Genomic DNA, 15,306 nt, shown 5'->3' with positions numbered 1-15,306 from the left:
GTGCCACTTTTTAAGAATTAATCCATGCGATAACTTAGTAAAGTCTTGCTGATTTAGTCTTGGTTCGACCACCAATCTTCCTTGGAAAAATCTTGTGGTTGAAGCTCGGATACACACATACCCGGAAGAGCCTGTCGGATTCATGGAAGTATGCTGGCCTGGTTGGTTGTTACACAGCAAAGCCAGCCACTGTTCCTTTTCCCCATCCTTGGCTCCATTCAAACGCTGACCTTGTTCCGCCAATGAAAAAGCCCGTCGTCAATGCTTATACTTTGTAGTAGACAGCAACTACTGATAGTATACTGCGTTAAAGTTCATTATGGATCTAAGCCCGGACATCCGTATTAATCGACATGCTACCACTAAGTTGTGCGATTGTACAACAACAGAGTAGACGTGTGCGCAACATTCTGAGGCGGAAAGTGAGCTAACTCTATAGCACAGTTAGCTGTGGAAGGTGACCTGCTACTGACTCAGATGCTTCTGTATCCATCCACCCCTGTCGAAGAGACAGCCTGCTTCCGACGTTGATTCTGCGTTTCCGCAAAGCGCGCTAGTGCTGAGCAAGACAAGTGCCTACAAATGTCTCCTACAACTCCGGCGACGTTTCGGTGACTGCGACCCAACAGCGGGCCATAGAAAGGCCGTGGCGTCCCACCTAACCGGACGTTTTTATGATGAATTTACTAGCTGTGGTTAGGGATGATTAGGTAAGGCCATGGGTATCATGAAGAGCGCCACGAAGAAAGAAAGCAAGACAGTCTTTTGGCACTTTCGCACAGCGGTATTTCAGGTATCAATCTGTAGGACTGCTTGTCTTCGAGCTCTGCCGATGTGTCAGCCTCATGGCCTGGCCATACAGTACGACTTGGATGGAACTCGATAAATTCCACGGCCTAGAGATACTTCGTAGAAAAGCCCGACATCCATCAAGTACAGCCCCCACTATGAAAGATCCAGAACATGCAAAGTACATTGTCAACCTCTGATTTTTGGCGCTGGGTACTCAGCTCCGGCATGAGACCCCCCTGCTAGTTCTATACCGTGCAGGAGTCGCCCAACCATCGTGGAGGAGTAAAAGGTAGGAATGTGAGCTCTCACATGCTGAGCTCGTGAGATGCATCAGTCGCATTTGAGGGTTGGCGACATTTGAGCGGCAAGTAAGTGAAAAGTACCTGATAGCAACATCTGACAAGGACTCTTCTATTCAAGCACGCAGCATAAAGTAAATGGACGGAGTGATAGTCGAATGGCCTCGTGTTGGTACGACAAACAGGGAAATGCGATCGGATGCGGGACGATCGCCATCAAGACTGGCCGATCCGCTTTGGTTGCATTGGACAAGACAAATGTGACGGACAGCTGGATGGTTAGAACTTTCCTTTTATTTTTGGTATTTTTTAATTTTGCATCAGCATGCAGTCAAACATCGGGTTTGTTGCTGGGCATGGATTTGATTCACCTGGGATCCCCCACCCGGTGGTGATGATGGGGTTGAAGAGAAAAGAAGTACTGCAGTTCGGGGGAAGTTGAAGTGGGCTCGGGATTGTTACTTTATTCTTCCTGACTTCAACCTTCCTCGACTGCTTCCGGACTTCTTCCTCTCCGCCGGAGCTTCTTCCTACTTTCACTTCTGCCTCTCATTGTCTCCTGCCTACCTCGATTCCCTCAATTCGCGCCTTGCAACCAGCTCCTTTGTTTGGCGATGCCTTTTCGCCCGCTCTGACTTTGATAGTCTCCGTTTCGATCTACTGTCCGTCTCCGCGCCGCAACCATGACGCGGGAGACTTATCTTAAGCGCTCGCTCGGAACTCTAGCCAGACGAATCAAAGAGGTACCGCTCCCCATCCACCCCCCCACGCTTATTCTCCTTGACGCTTCTCTTTTAACAAGAAGCTCAGCTGGCGCATTACCATGCTAACCATTTACCTTGATTCGCTTTCTAGTCGCGTGTGCTTCTCGTGGGTGCTGGTGGCATCGGATGCGAATTGCTGAAGAACCTCCTGCTCTCCGGGTTCGGCGAAATCCATATCATCGACCTCGACACCATCGATCTGAGCAATCTCAACCGCCAATTCCTTTTCCGCTTCGAACACATCAAGAAACCCAAAGCATTGGTGCGTCAGACTCCTCCGAACGTCTTACTACCTATATCCCCTCCCATTTCCCTCCTTTCCATCCTTCCGAACGAGATCCTGACGGTCGGTGGCGCTTTATCTAGGTTGCGAAGGAAGTCGCCCACAAATTCCAGCCCGGTGCGAAGCTTGAAGCATACCATGCGAACATCAAGGATGACCAGTTCAACGTTGACTGGTTTGCGACATTTGATGTCGTCTTCAACGCTTTGGACAACCTCGATGCTCGACGCCATGCGAATAGGATGTGCTTGGCAGCCAATGTGCCGCTAGTGGAGAGTGGAACAACGGGGTTCAACGGCCAAGTCCAGGTCATCAAGAAGGTGCGCCGTCAAGTCCCTACCTTCTGTGTCTCTACGACTGGTTAGGCGCGACCGCTGACAACTGCTAGGGCGTCACGGAATGCTACGATTGTAACTCCAAGGAGGTCCCCAAGTCGTTCCCGGTCTGCACTATCCGCAGTACACCCAGTCAGCCGATCCACTGTATCGTCTGGGCTAAGAGCTACCTTTTTCCGTAAGTCATCAGGCGGCAACCTCATGCATAATTGCTAATGTACACAGTGAGCTCTTCGGCATAAGCGAGGATGACTCGAGCGAGTTCGATCACTCGGAAGATGCTGAAAACTGTGAGTGGGAGTCGCGACCTTATTTGACACTGGCTAATTCGTACTAGCCGAAGAGATCGAGAATCTCCGCAGGGAGGCTCAGGCCCTCAAGGAGATTCGTCAATCCATGGGCTCCGAGGAATTTGCGCAGAAAGTATTCGAAAAAGTGTTTCAGGAGGACATAGATCGGCTACGAGGCATGGAAGACATGTGGAAGACGCGAGATCCCCCGGAGCCTCTGGATTTCCACAAGCTACAAGAGGAGTCTTCGGGCATCGAACCTGTGGTCTCCTGCAATGACCAGAAAGTCTGGACTCTTGCTGAGGACTTTGTCGTCTTCAAGGACAGTCTGGATCGATTGAGCAAGCGGCTCAAGACCCTGCAGGACACCACGAAGAGTGATGTGAAGCCTATACTAGTCTTCGACAAGGACGACGTCGACACCCTGGACTTCGTCGCCGCCACTGCCAATTTGCGGGCAAGCATCTTCAAGATCGATCCCAAGTCCAAGTTCGACACGAAACAGATGGCTGGCAACATCATCCCAGCTATTGCAACCACCAACGCCATGACGGCTGGTCTCTGTGTCTTGCAGGCTTACAAAGTTCTAAGAGGGGAGTACGATCAGGCTAAGATGGTCTTCCTCGAACGCAGCGGTGTTCGTGCGATCAACTCCGATTCTTTGCAGCCTCCAAACCCCAATTGTCCAGTGTGTTCCGTGACTCACGCCAGGCTGAAGATCGATCCTCAGCGCGCGACACTGGAAAACCTGGTCCAGGATATCCTCCGATCGCAGCTGGGTTACGGTGAAGAATTCTCCATCAACACCGAACTAGGAACCATCTACGACCCCGATCTAGAGGACAACCTGCCCAAGAAATTGACCGACCTCGGTGTCAAAAACGAGAGTTTCATCACTGTCATCGACGAAGAGGACGACCAGCCCCGCGTCAACCTCGAACTTATTGTGCTCGCGACCGAGGCCTCTCAATCCACAGAAGACCAGAAACCCGCCTCCCTGGAATCTGTTCCCGACATCCCTCGAAAGCCAAAGGCACCCGCACCCGCAGCCCCCGAGCCCGAGCTCGAGCCCGTCAACGGAGCAGGCAAGCGGAAGCGCGACGCAGACGAAGCCGGGCTCAGCAACGGCGACAACCCAGCCAAGCGAGTGGCAGCCATGTCCATCTCGGACGGTGACGGAGCCAATCCTATTGTCCTGGACGAGGCAAACGGCGGCGCAATCCTGATTGATGATGATTAAAATGATACCAAGGTGGGTAGTTAATTGGGGTTCGGCATCTTCGACCAACATAGTGATATTTACTATTTGCTCTCTTGGCTTTGCAGATCTGGCGCATGATTGATTGATTTGGGACTGTTGCTTTTGTGTTGTTCCTGTTTACTATTCTCATGTAAAATACTTTATCACGCTACTTTGCATACACAAACCCCGCATGATCGGTTTCGATAGAATGGATGATTACTAGCTATGTTGTTTTTCATGGAGTGCTGGATAAAAGGTCATTTTGATGAGGAAGATGCTCTTGTTAGGTACAAGTCACATCTCACGTATCGTACACACATAACTTAGTTCATACATCCCAACCCCATCAAGATATAGATAATATACTTCACTAAATAGCACTCAACCCCCCATCCAAATTCAACACACAATTATTCGCATACTCATTCTGCGCCAGAAACACCGCCGCATCCGCAACCTCCTCCGGACTCCCGAATCGTCGCACGGGGATACTCTCCTTCAACCGGGCTGTTTCGCCATCTGAGAAATCTATCCCATTGTGTCAGCAAGCAACTTTCCTCTATCATCAAACATCCAACTACAGCATAGAAACGTAGGGAAGGGGGGAGAAACGAACCAGAAATCATAGGCGTCTCAATATACCCCGGCACAATCGCATTCGATCTCACCACCACATCACGCAGCGAAGCTGCCGCTTCAACGGCGACTGATCTCGTGAGACCGAGGACTCCGGCCTTGGATGCTGCGTAGGGAACCGCGCCGGTTCCGGATTTGTGGGCTAGTAGGGAGGAGATGTTGATTATGCATTTGGATGATGCGGGATTTCCACTAGTACTGGTTGGGGTGGTTGTGGTAGATTTCTTCATCCGATTGCGAATCGAGGCGCGGATGAAGGCTCGAGAAGTGAGAAGGGCTCCTTCGAGGTTCGTGCGCAGGATACGGGAGATATCCGATGGTTCGGATTTAGGGAGGATGGAGGAGATGGAGAGGCCGGCGGCGTTGACGAGGATGTCGGGGTTTGTTGCTTGCTGTGGTGCTCGTTTATGGTGTTATTTGGGAGGGTGGTCTTTCTCTGACATACTGGTATGTATGGTTAAGAAGGATGTACGTACCATTGCTTTCTCGAGCTCGCGCGTCCAGGACCCTGCTTCGGCGATGTCGCCGATTAGGAGGCTGATCCTGGGCGAGGAGTCGAGGAGCTGATGCTTCTCTGGGTTTGTGATGGGCTGGGAGGGTTCCGTGGAGGGGATGGCTGGTGAGTCGATTTGAAGGCGAGATGCGGCGTTGTAGAGTCGCTCGTAGGATCGTCCGACGAGGATCACTCGTGAAGCACCTTCTTGTAGGAAGCGCTCGGCGATGGCGAATCCGATGCCGGATGTTCCGCCGGTTATCATGCATGTTCGGTTGGAGAGGCGGTTGGAGGGGGTGAATTGGGAGTATGCTCGTTGGGTGGAGAGGGGAAGGTGTGGGAGGTGATGGTGAGGTGGGTTTGGGGGATGGGCCTGAAGCCTGGGGGCTACACCACGCAGGCGTAGGATGTTCCTTTGGTACATGGTATGATGATAGTTGCCTTATAGCATCTGCGACTAAGAGCGGAAGATTGTATAGTCTTATGGAATACTGAACTCCTCCGGTATTTTTGAACAGAGTGAAAGAATACTACAACTTGATTAGTCGCCATGTTCAATCATAGTATATGCATAACTTACTACTCCCTACTTCAAAAGACCCTTGTCACCCAAACCTGCAATCAATTGCGTATAACTTTCTCTACAACAGACATGAGAATAAAGATAAAAGAGTGACAGCATCGGCATCGGAGCTTAAGCACGGACCACCCCGAAACTGGAGCCTATCAAGTAACCGCAGCCTAAATTAAATCGCGGAACCAAAGCCGATTATTACTCACTTATCGCCCGCCGCACCGCGCCGCGTCTCGTACCTTTGCCATCCATATTTCCATCCAATTCCATTTCTCTCGTTTGCTCCATCTACTACTTACTTACTTATTTCTACATCCCCGCCACCCACTCCCTCATACAATGTCCGCTTCAGATCCCTCCTCCTCCTCACAGTCCGATTACGTGACTCTGGTGTCCGGCGATGGATTCGAATTCGTCATCCCACGCAGCACAGCCTGTGTGTCTGGGACGATACGTCGCATGTTAGAGCCGTCTAGTGAGTTTTCCTTCTCTTTATTTCACATTAGTTGTGGCATTTGCTAACCGGTTGGTTTTGCTATAGGTCGTTTCTCCGAATCCGTTACCGGTCGATGCGTCCTCGAGAATATCAGCGGCATTGTGCTAGAGAAAGTGTGCGAGTATTTCTGCTACAATGAGAAGAATAAGAACCAGACGTACGTTCCGGATATGGATATTCCGCCGGAGTTGTGTTTGGAGTTGTTGATGGCGGCGGATTATTTGGATGCTTGATTTGAGGTGTGATTTGGCTTGATTTGGTCCGTGTAGGTATGTGATTGAGTTTACGTTGGGTTGGTGGGTGCGGGGTTTGTACTGATTGTGGTACTACGTTTGTTGCAGTGGGATGGCTTGGGCTTTTACGAATAACGCGACATGATGGCTCTATGTCTCTATTGTATATCATATGGAGTTTGGTGGTTGTGGTTTCAGCTTCTTCACTGATGGTAGGGTGGCGTTATGATCTGGGTATATAACTTGGAAGAATAGACGGATATCTTGCTGTCTCTTGCCCCTTTTAGGGGACCCCTCCCTTGCACATTTCATCTCACTCGGTCAGTGGGCTGTTAACGCCACTGGCTCGCCATCGGAGCATCTATATCCGTCCTTTCACTCTGTGGACGGGTGTACTAAAGATGATGGCAGATTGTTACTATCCCCTCTATTCAGTCCGTGTCCGTTCTGGTGGATCTCGGGCCTTATTCCAGGGGAGAGATGCTCTTATCCTTTCAGAGGCTGTATGCAGCAGGTGCTGTATGATCGGAATCTGATAAGCCCTCAGCGTCCTTTGGGCCGTGGACGCCAGGGTCCTTTGTTTCCTTTCGTGTTCTGCTGCTTGTAAAGCTTTTCCTTGCCAAATGCCGAGTCTGCAATTCGGAGATAGCTCACGACGCCCTCGTCGACTACAGCCAGGATCACGTTCCTGTATCCGTACCGGAGTCGCTGGTACAGCTGGCGACTCATCTTCTCGCCCACTGGTGGGTCGAGCGGTGTGCTCTCGAGCAACGCCCCAAGCTGAGCTGATGTCGGGATCGTGGTGTGCGTGCGTGCATTCACAACGGCGAGCCTGAAGTCGGGGGTCGGAGGGGCGGATTTCTTGAAAGGTGTGGATGGCTTGTAGATTTGGAAAACTACACGATAGGGAGGTGTCGTAGGAGGCGGGGGAGAAGGCGATGCAGTTGGGTCATACCAGGGGATGATAGAGAGTTTCTGATATATGTCATCTGAAGCAGCGTCAGTATAACCGCAAGCGCAGTGGAGAGTAAGAAACGTACCATAACTGCGATGAATCCCAAGACCCACAACCGGTCCCAACGCAGTTGTAGCGCTACCAGGTTTGTACAGCCACTGCAAAAGCTGCCTAAACACCCCAGCAATCCCAAGACCCAACCCCTGAGGCTTCTCCAGTGCTATTTGCTGTGATTCGCTGGTCTCCGCGCCCTCCTCTGCATCGTGCCACCCGGGGGCACGAATGATCGTATACCCCAACCGCCTCAATCCCGTATAAACCGAGTACCGCTCACTGGTCAGACCGCTCCGCCCCATAAACGCCGCATAAGCAGCCTGTAAGCTCATCGGGATTCCAGAGTCGTCCGTCCCCTCATCGTCAGTACAGCCGACCTCCGAGCACGGCCACCTGATATCTAAGGTCCCTCTCTCAAGTAGATACAGAGCCTCCTCCGGAAGTAACCATACGCGGTTCCAACGATCAGCCTGACCTATCGACTTGAAGTACTGCCCTTTCGGGGCGGGAACATAAACACACGAGTCAGGATGGACGCCTATATCCGTGCCTGCGGGTTTCGAGGGCTCCGATTCTTCGGTGATGGTATCTAGCCTTTGGGCAGATCGCAGCGGGATCGGTCCATTGGGAGAGTATATTCCAACGACTTGTGTCTTCGGGTGGTGTAGACGAGGGTACGAAAGGGCATTGTGCATGGCCTGTCGCGAGGCGGAGAGAATGTCGGCTTGGAAGAGCGTCGGGTTCGGTTCGAAGTCCTTTTCACCCCGTTTGGGGAGACTTTGTTGGGAACCATCTGTGAGGCTGTTTTCTCCATTGTCAGTATGCCATTTGCGCATTAAGCTGTAATTGGGGTAGGGTGCAGATAGACGCGTGGTAGCACTGACAAGGAAATGCTATTCAGCATGCGGAAGTCCTGAGTCTCGTCGGAGAGGTCGGTGTCAATGTGAGCGCTCGCATCCTGCGAGGGCATATGGATGACGGCTTCATCTATGTCAGCCATCTTGATTCCAGCCGACAATGACCCAAGCCAGAGAGCATATAGTATCGGTGTCGGGAATGGCAGAGCGCGTGAGGGGAAAGCGAGAGTGGAAAGAAAGTTAAGCTGCGCGGGCGGATCGATATCCACTTCCGATAAGAAAATCTGAATGCACGGGGATTAGTTTCGGGCTTAGTCTGCGGTCTGCCTTCCAACTTGCAATTCCAGCCAGTTCTGGTGAAACAATTGGAGCGTCTAATAGAGTGGCTTTCTTTTTTCGTTAGTATACTTAGGTATTCCTTCTGCGGGGGAATTCTTAGGCAGCTTCTTATCGGTTGATGGCAACCACCGAACATTGGACATCGATAATGGGAGACATAGCGCATCAGGATGCTTTCTGTAATATTTACATGCCATCACTATTACTTTAACTTTGAGTGTATCTATAGTATATCCTTAGCTCTATGTCGTCATCGTATTGATGATTATCTTGTAGTGTGATCTAGAATATCTGAAGTGTACACATTTATTGCATGTTCAAGACAAAAAAAAAAGAAAAAAAAGGTACTCATTCACCACCCCTACTAGATAGTAACCCAATCAAGACAAACCTATTCACAACACTCAGAACCAAGCAATTCTGCCCCTGTCACACACCCATAGACCGCTCTTGTGCGCAGCGTTGACAACTGACGCCTAAACCTCTCAGGCCCAACATTCTCCTCTAGTCTGCTTATCAGATCCGACAACCGCGGGGTTGAAATTCCAAAAAGGGTCCGCACCACCATCATAAAATTCCTTGACATTTGCTCCAGTAGCAGGAAGCACCCTTTGTGCCCATATCTCCAAAATGACAGACCCTCGTCCTGACTACAAGGCGATCTTCACTCAGGTAAGTCTTCCAGCCACGCTCATACCACCATATTGTGTCTTGCCTCTCTAATGGATTTCCAGATCACCGTGAATCTCTCCAACACACTGACTACATTCGGTCCCCGTTCACCACAATACAAATGTGTTGTGGAGATGCTCAAGGAGTTTATGAGACGTGTGGAGAAGGATATGAATGAGCGCAATCGTCGCGAGCTTGATCCGGATATGTTGAGCACTGCTATGGAGTTCTTGAAGATTGGGGAGGAGAGATGACTTGGAGTATGAGACGGGATGGAGGGGTGGGATTGCTGGTTGTCGGTATGAAAACTGATGACCTTTTGACTCGAGTCTTTTAACAAGCGTATTGCATGGCTGTTTTGTCCGGAAGTGCCTTCATGTATTATGCTACGATGTTTTACGAATACCCTACAAATTTGGAATGTGTTGAATACTGGCGCTGCGGTAAATGATTGAAAATATACGAGCCTCTCGCCTCGCTGTGTCTGGTTCTCGTTGTATTTCGTTCCAGGAATTAGCATCGCTATATAGTATTCCAGATAGTCGGCCTTGCGTGATAAGCAAGAAATATTGTGAACTATGCGGACGGGACCATCTATCTGCCCTGTCTGCCACATGTTGAATCCAAGTTGAGCTGCTGAGAATGGTTCCTTCTCTTTCGCTTCCAAAATTGAGCCGTGAAAAGGTAGATCTTACATATTATATTGCGCATGCACCACTAGAACATGCATGGGAAAGCACGTGAACCAAACTAGAATGGGACATCTCCCCCCAGCCTTTTCCTCCGTATGAAGCAAAGGCAACCCAAACACCCCGTTTTGCTCCGGCCAACAAAAAATGGAACAAAATGGCTACCAGGAAAACCATGCAACGACAAAACTCCGTAGCCCATGCATTCGTAAGACGTAATGACGCTTCTTGCGTCACAGCAAGCACGCCGAATCAGAAAAGAAATATACGACGCGATCAGGCTCTATCGGCGCGTATCAGGCGTTTTTCTGGGGCTGGCGCTGTGAAATGGCCCGATTAGCCCACAGCCGAGCAAGCCTGGGCATGCTTCGTTGGAAATGGTGGACATTTGAGTCCGAACTGGCAACTGTGACTCAGTCTATTAAGGGCTTCTTTTGATTGCCGACAATAGCAACACCCAGATGACGAAGAGCATTGGGATCGTTGGGCCGCACGATAGAAGGAAGCGGCAACATGGGATTATCCGGATTGATATGAACCGCCTCGCGAGCAGCCTGTTCGATAGCATCCATTTCCTCTTTACAACCAGCATGATCAAGAGGACAGACAACTATCGGCTGTCGAATGACGATATCTCTGGCGGAAGTCAAGTGGGCCTGTAGTATGATGGTTAGCCAAAGTCGCACGACTGCAAATGCAGTGGGAAGACGAACCTTTACTGTGAGATAATATTCGATTTTATAGAGACTCGCCGTTGTCGTAAACCCCGTCACAGCATAAGCCGGAAAAGCCATATCGCTTCTGGGAAGAATGCCCTTGGAGTCGCGAAGATCTTTGGCTGGAAATACTAAACCCAGATTCGTCAAAAAGCCCGACGGGGGTAGCTTCACCCCAATGGGCTCTGTTCTTTTCGTCAAGGTCCTCACTTTCCGTTGTGGCTCGTCACCTTCATGGTTGTATATAATCTCCTCATCAATACCGATAGTAATCTTGTTGATCGTGACTTTCCTAGCTTTGCCTATCCAGTCGAGATTGGGCGATAGTTTGACGTAAACGCTCACGGGGTCAAGGGGGCCGTAAGACCACCGAGGCAAAGATATGCCCAAAGTGACCAGATGGTCCGATACCCTTTCCGCCGACTCAGGTCGATTGTACATTCCAAATGTGGAGAGTGTGTCATAGCGTGAGATAGGAACCGGGAACGTGTATTTTCGCTGATCCGAATGACCTTGTTGAACCATGACCACTATTTCATAGAATGTCTCTGCGGTGCGACTAGGGAGTTGTAAACTGGCGGGTGGAACTCTTCTCGAAGCGTCCGGTCCTCCGCGCCCAAATGGAATGAAAAGGACGAAGGGCAGATCCATGGATATCACTTCCTCGTACTCTCGACCCGCTGGGCAGCGGAAGAGGAGCATCTCCTTGCCCACAATATCCGTGATTTCTTTCCTAGGGGGCGCGAGGTGCTTCTTGGTCACGGAGTCGGCGGAGGGATGTATTGTCTCACGGCGATGAAGTGATATGGTGACGAGGGACACATTGACGGGAGCTGTAATGCCGACGCTAGGCCTGATCTCAACCTTGCCCTCGATACGTGGCTTCTGGAGGTCAGCAAGGGCTGTATGTATCGGAGATAGACCAGAGAATAGTCGGTCCTCACCATTGTTGCAGATATACCGGGGTAGCCGATCAGGAAATGGCCATTCGGCGGCCCCGACACTCGCACGAAGGCGGCCATGCTGAGAGCACTGCTACCGCACCACCATGGGCACGCGGCGGGTGAGAGGGATGCGCCCCGGGGATTCGGCGGAGAAGATGCGACCTCGAAGAGCTATATATCGGCGGTAATCTCATAGAGAAGCCAAATATGGTGTGTGAATCCCGCTTAATAGCGCTGCACCCAAGGTATTGTGAGGTCGCAGTTGCGGTACACCCCTCTCGTTGCTATGGAACGTGAAGTTCGGACCCAGTCTGGGCGAGGCTAGGCGATTACCGCTTCGAGTGCGGGCGGCGTCAGACAGGAATTCGGAAGCGGCAAAGGCAGGGAAACCGGGTTAGAGTCGAAGGATGGTGGAAAGCGAGAGAAAGCCGGTGCGACGTTGGTGAAGCAATCGAGGGTTGTTTACAAGCGCTGATGTGGGGAGGGGAGAAGGTGATGGGGAACATCTGCGGCGGCTAAGCAGGTTAAGTTCCCAGCGGCAGCCACGGAACTACTTGAACTGGACCGTCTTCCCGACCCTTGTCAGGCCAGCCAGCCGCGATTCTGTGCGCAGTACGGAGTATAACGAAGGAACTATTAAAACCAACTTAAGTCATCCCCGATTCCATCCCCCTGTCAGACCATCCGCATATTGTCAATACGAGCAGGGCACTCAGTCTTCGGAAGACAGCTAATGACACATTTCAACTTCTCTTGGTGTTAACTAGACTATTGAGCTCTCCACCAGGCAGAACATTTAACTATTGATCGTCGTTTTTCAATAAATGGGGCTTGGTTGATGATTATGCAGAGTGAAACGACGAAGTCATTCTGGGCGGCAAATTGATTGCATATTAAGTACTAACAGCTTTGGTTGCCGCCTGGTCTATTAATCATCCTCCTGTGCGGAGTACTGACAGCAAATGCATCCTGGATGCATTCCTAGCTGACCGCTCCTGAGCATGTTCCTTACTGTGTATGGACTCTTATCGATCTGCTTACGGTGAACTCGGTTAACTAAGTTCAATTCATGCATTCTGTCTAATTGACAGATAGAGCTGGATCTTTCCATGGCGCTGATCCATGCTTGGATGGATTCCACTTGAAGCTCCCCCTGCAAAAAGCGGTCAATCGTTGGTTCGTTGGTTTCCCGCCCTGCAGGTCTTGTTTCTTATCGATGATGCCATGTGACTGACCCATACTAGCGATAAGCAGGTAGACACATCCCAATCAAGGATTATCAATCACAACCACCATACTGAATAGTACTGACTTAGTGACGAAAGAACGTTGTCAATACTATAACCGCAGTCAAAACAAAGCAGGTAAATCAACCTATCGATCCACTAGTATAGTAGATAAACGTGCAGATTTCTGCAACGTAGTGGCATGCGCAGTTTCACCTTAAACGTGATCTTCTACAGGATATCCCTATTGAACCACCAAAGTGGATACTACTATCTTACAATTTGAAAAAGGGCCCTTGGTCAGCTGCAGGCCGGGAGGCTGCTTCATCCACCAATTCCAGGTACCACTACTACTTATCTAGTAGTTACCCCGCAATATTCTTCGTTATCAGGCCAATAGTACAGCAAGCCGGCGGGTGGACTACGCGAGACATGCGGACAGGCTGACTAGCTATAAATCTATATAGCTAATAAAATTCATGAAGAACGTTATGTTATACTCAAGCATACCATCCAAGCAAGCGAACAAGAACAGCTTCTGCTGGGATTCCAGGGGCGATAAAAATGGATTGGGGTTGGTGGAAGTAAATCCGGTAGCGGCGGTTGCCATGTGCAACAAACCAATGATGACATCGTCTCCCCCACACTCTCAACCAAGCCTGGCCCAGAACGTAGTCCTGGATTTTCCTTCAGCCTGGACTCGGTTCATCAAACTGCTGCATATTATCTACATACCTTCTGATAGAAGAAGCCATCCAAATAGAATTGCATGATGCCCCCCACTCGTCGCCGCGGAGGCAATACTGCCGCCACTCGTTCTAACCAGGCGACTCTATCGTTCGGCTCCAAGTCCAGAGTCACGAAGCCGTCAGCAGCGCCATCCACACGCTCCCAGAAAGCCAAGGATCTCGACTTGATTGACGCTTCTCGATCAAATACTCCATCAGTAGACGATGTATCCGAAGCAGAACAGGTTTCTGTTACTTCCACGGAGCCTTCGCAGCCCCATGTGGCAGAGCTTGCCGTGAGGCAGCAGGCTCGGGCGGAGATTGAGCAACCACGGTCAGAAGAGGATGATAAGGCGGGGAAGATCACCGAAAGGCAACTACAACAGTACTGGAAGAAGGAAGAGGCAAAGAGACAAGGGCCTAGAGGTGAGTTACACATCCCAGTCAGCCAACTCCTGTGACAAGTATGCTGATCATTTTCACCAGTTCACCAGGAGGGCCTCGATCTACGAGAGAAGATACTACGCAACTTCGACCTTTCAAGTCAATACGGGGTAAGACTGTCTTTATTCGTACACCACATGTTCGCTTGAACTAACGCTCTATTACTCTAGCCTTGCATTGGAATTGCTCGACTCAAGCGATGGAGACGTGCGCATACGCTAGGCCTGAATCCTCCCCTCGAGGTGTTGGCAGTGTTGTTGAAACCAGACGAGGATACTAAACAGAGGGCGTATATTGATGAGCTGATGTCTTGAGCATGCGCTTGGTGGGACACTGCGCGTTATATATTTCTGTCCCGGGGACCAGTGTGGGATAGAGTTGGGAGTACGGGTGTTTGTTGGACAGGCGTTTGGGATAACTCTGCGCATACCCTTTGGATTACTACTTTGGAATGACCTACATTGTCTTGATTGCCACCCTTCGTTTCTCACCAGTCTACGCTTTTGAGACACTGCGGAACACAAGTCGCCACTCAAACTACGCACAAATACCGTAGTAACAGGTATCAAGGTACATAAGTAAACATCTGAACTGCATGGCTGGGCGACTGTATTATTAGTAATTCCCAAAACGCCACTCAAGAAAGTTCTGATCAGCAACTCTGAAGTTAAACCTGACCACTCTGGTCACACAGTATCTCACAAAGAGGGTTGGATTCTTCCGCGTAAAGGACCCGAAGATGTCTAGGCTCCGGGAGACGTTGCGTTTGAGCTCTTCCTACTCGGTTGGTTGAACAAAAAGCCCTTTTCAGTGCTACCAAACAATTGGTTCTACTATCACTGTCCTACGGGACGTTCACTGCAAGCTCCCTTCGAGACGTCCAAGAATCCCTTGCATTGGCCAATCTACGCTCAGAGGTAGGCTCAGAGCTGGGTGTCGCTATATTTGGACCTCAACGCTTCCAGGGGTTGTCTTTCCTGCATGCTCATCGCACCAGATGACTGCGGCCGTTTGTTTCCGGACTCCATAGCTGATGCCTGTCGCTGAATCCTCCTCGAATCCGATTAGTGAAGTCTGTTCCCTGTTACTTAGTCTCACTTTGGCAACAGGTACCATCGGTTCTACAACAGTTCTAGGTTGAGGGTCTCAATATAGTATAACAGCGACTGTCACACGCTCTGGCCAGGAATCCGCGTGTCACCGAAATACGTGCAATTTTACTTGTCCTACGTCGCATTTTGCTC

General features: G+C 50.4%; 7 protein-coding genes across 7 annotated transcripts; 4 read left to right on the top strand and 3 right to left on the bottom strand.

The window, feature by feature from the left end:
• Positions 1-1,456: 1,456 nt before the first annotated feature.
• On the top strand, positions 1,457-4,221 carry BO87DRAFT_406764 (E1 ubiquitin-activating protein ubaB). The gene is made up of 6 exons (XM_025626020.1): positions 1,457-1,834; positions 1,947-2,117; positions 2,222-2,458; positions 2,527-2,651; positions 2,699-2,763; positions 2,811-4,221. Exons 1-6 carry the CDS (start codon positions 1,775-1,777, stop codon positions 4,001-4,003), a joined length of 1,851 nt encoding a protein of 616 aa, XP_025479688.1. The 5' UTR covers positions 1,457-1,774; the 3' UTR covers positions 4,004-4,221.
• A 59-nt stretch (positions 4,222-4,280) lies between these two features.
• On the bottom strand, positions 4,281-5,559 carry BO87DRAFT_334625 (SDR family NAD(P)-dependent oxidoreductase; the record flags this gene model as incomplete). The annotated part of the gene is made up of 3 exons (XM_025620458.1): positions 4,281-4,534; positions 4,623-5,034; positions 5,119-5,559. 3 exons carry the CDS (start codon positions 5,557-5,559, stop codon positions 4,377-4,379), a joined length of 1,011 nt encoding a protein of 336 aa, XP_025479687.1. The 3' UTR covers positions 4,281-4,376.
• Positions 5,560-5,930: 371 nt separating this feature from the next.
• On the top strand, positions 5,931-6,746 carry BO87DRAFT_54165 (elongin C). Its single transcript, XM_025629369.1, has 3 exons — positions 5,931-6,184; positions 6,251-6,474; positions 6,547-6,746. The coding sequence occupies exons 1-2, from the start codon at positions 6,049-6,051 to the stop codon at positions 6,436-6,438; spliced, it is 324 nt and encodes a 107-aa protein (XP_025479686.1). The 5' UTR covers positions 5,931-6,048; the 3' UTR covers positions 6,439-6,474; positions 6,547-6,746.
• On the bottom strand, positions 6,629-8,521 carry BO87DRAFT_406761 (tRNA splicing endonuclease subunit). The gene is made up of 3 exons (XM_025626019.1): positions 8,332-8,521; positions 7,479-8,248; positions 6,629-7,427 (listed from the first exon to the last, which is right to left on the bottom strand). The coding sequence occupies exons 1-3, from the start codon at positions 8,445-8,447 to the stop codon at positions 6,982-6,984; spliced, it is 1,332 nt and encodes a 443-aa protein (XP_025479685.1). The 5' UTR covers positions 8,448-8,521; the 3' UTR covers positions 6,629-6,981.
• Positions 8,522-9,087: 566 nt separating this feature from the next.
• BO87DRAFT_459071 (uncharacterized protein) lies at positions 9,088-9,889 on the top strand. The gene is made up of 2 exons (XM_025628921.1): positions 9,088-9,315; positions 9,378-9,889. The coding sequence occupies exons 1-2, from the start codon at positions 9,274-9,276 to the stop codon at positions 9,567-9,569; spliced, it is 234 nt and encodes a 77-aa protein (XP_025479684.1). The 5' UTR covers positions 9,088-9,273; the 3' UTR covers positions 9,570-9,889.
• A 491-nt stretch (positions 9,890-10,380) lies between these two features.
• BO87DRAFT_54144 (arrestin C-terminal domain-containing protein) lies at positions 10,381-11,900 on the bottom strand. Its single transcript, XM_025629368.1, has 3 exons — positions 11,665-11,900; positions 10,718-11,602; positions 10,381-10,660 (listed from the first exon to the last, which is right to left on the bottom strand). Exons 1-3 carry the CDS (start codon positions 11,740-11,742, stop codon positions 10,418-10,420), a joined length of 1,206 nt encoding a protein of 401 aa, XP_025479683.1. The 5' UTR covers positions 11,743-11,900; the 3' UTR covers positions 10,381-10,417.
• A 1,661-nt stretch (positions 11,901-13,561) lies between these two features.
• BO87DRAFT_334613 (putative DNA polymerase delta subunit 4) lies at positions 13,562-14,596 on the top strand. The gene is made up of 3 exons (XM_025620457.1): positions 13,562-14,044; positions 14,105-14,172; positions 14,233-14,596. Exons 1-3 carry the CDS (start codon positions 13,660-13,662, stop codon positions 14,374-14,376), a joined length of 597 nt encoding a protein of 198 aa, XP_025479682.1. The 5' UTR covers positions 13,562-13,659; the 3' UTR covers positions 14,377-14,596.
• Positions 14,597-15,306: the final 710 nt, after the last annotated feature.

Source organism: Aspergillus neoniger (assembly GCF_003184625.1).
Source record: "Aspergillus neoniger CBS 115656 unplaced genomic scaffold BO87scaffold_16, whole genome shotgun sequence".
Taxonomy (NCBI): Eukaryota; Fungi; Ascomycota; class Eurotiomycetes; order Eurotiales; family Aspergillaceae; genus Aspergillus; species Aspergillus neoniger.
The sequence above is the reverse complement of the archived record's forward strand: the minus strand, read 5'-3'. Positions and strand labels throughout refer to the sequence as shown.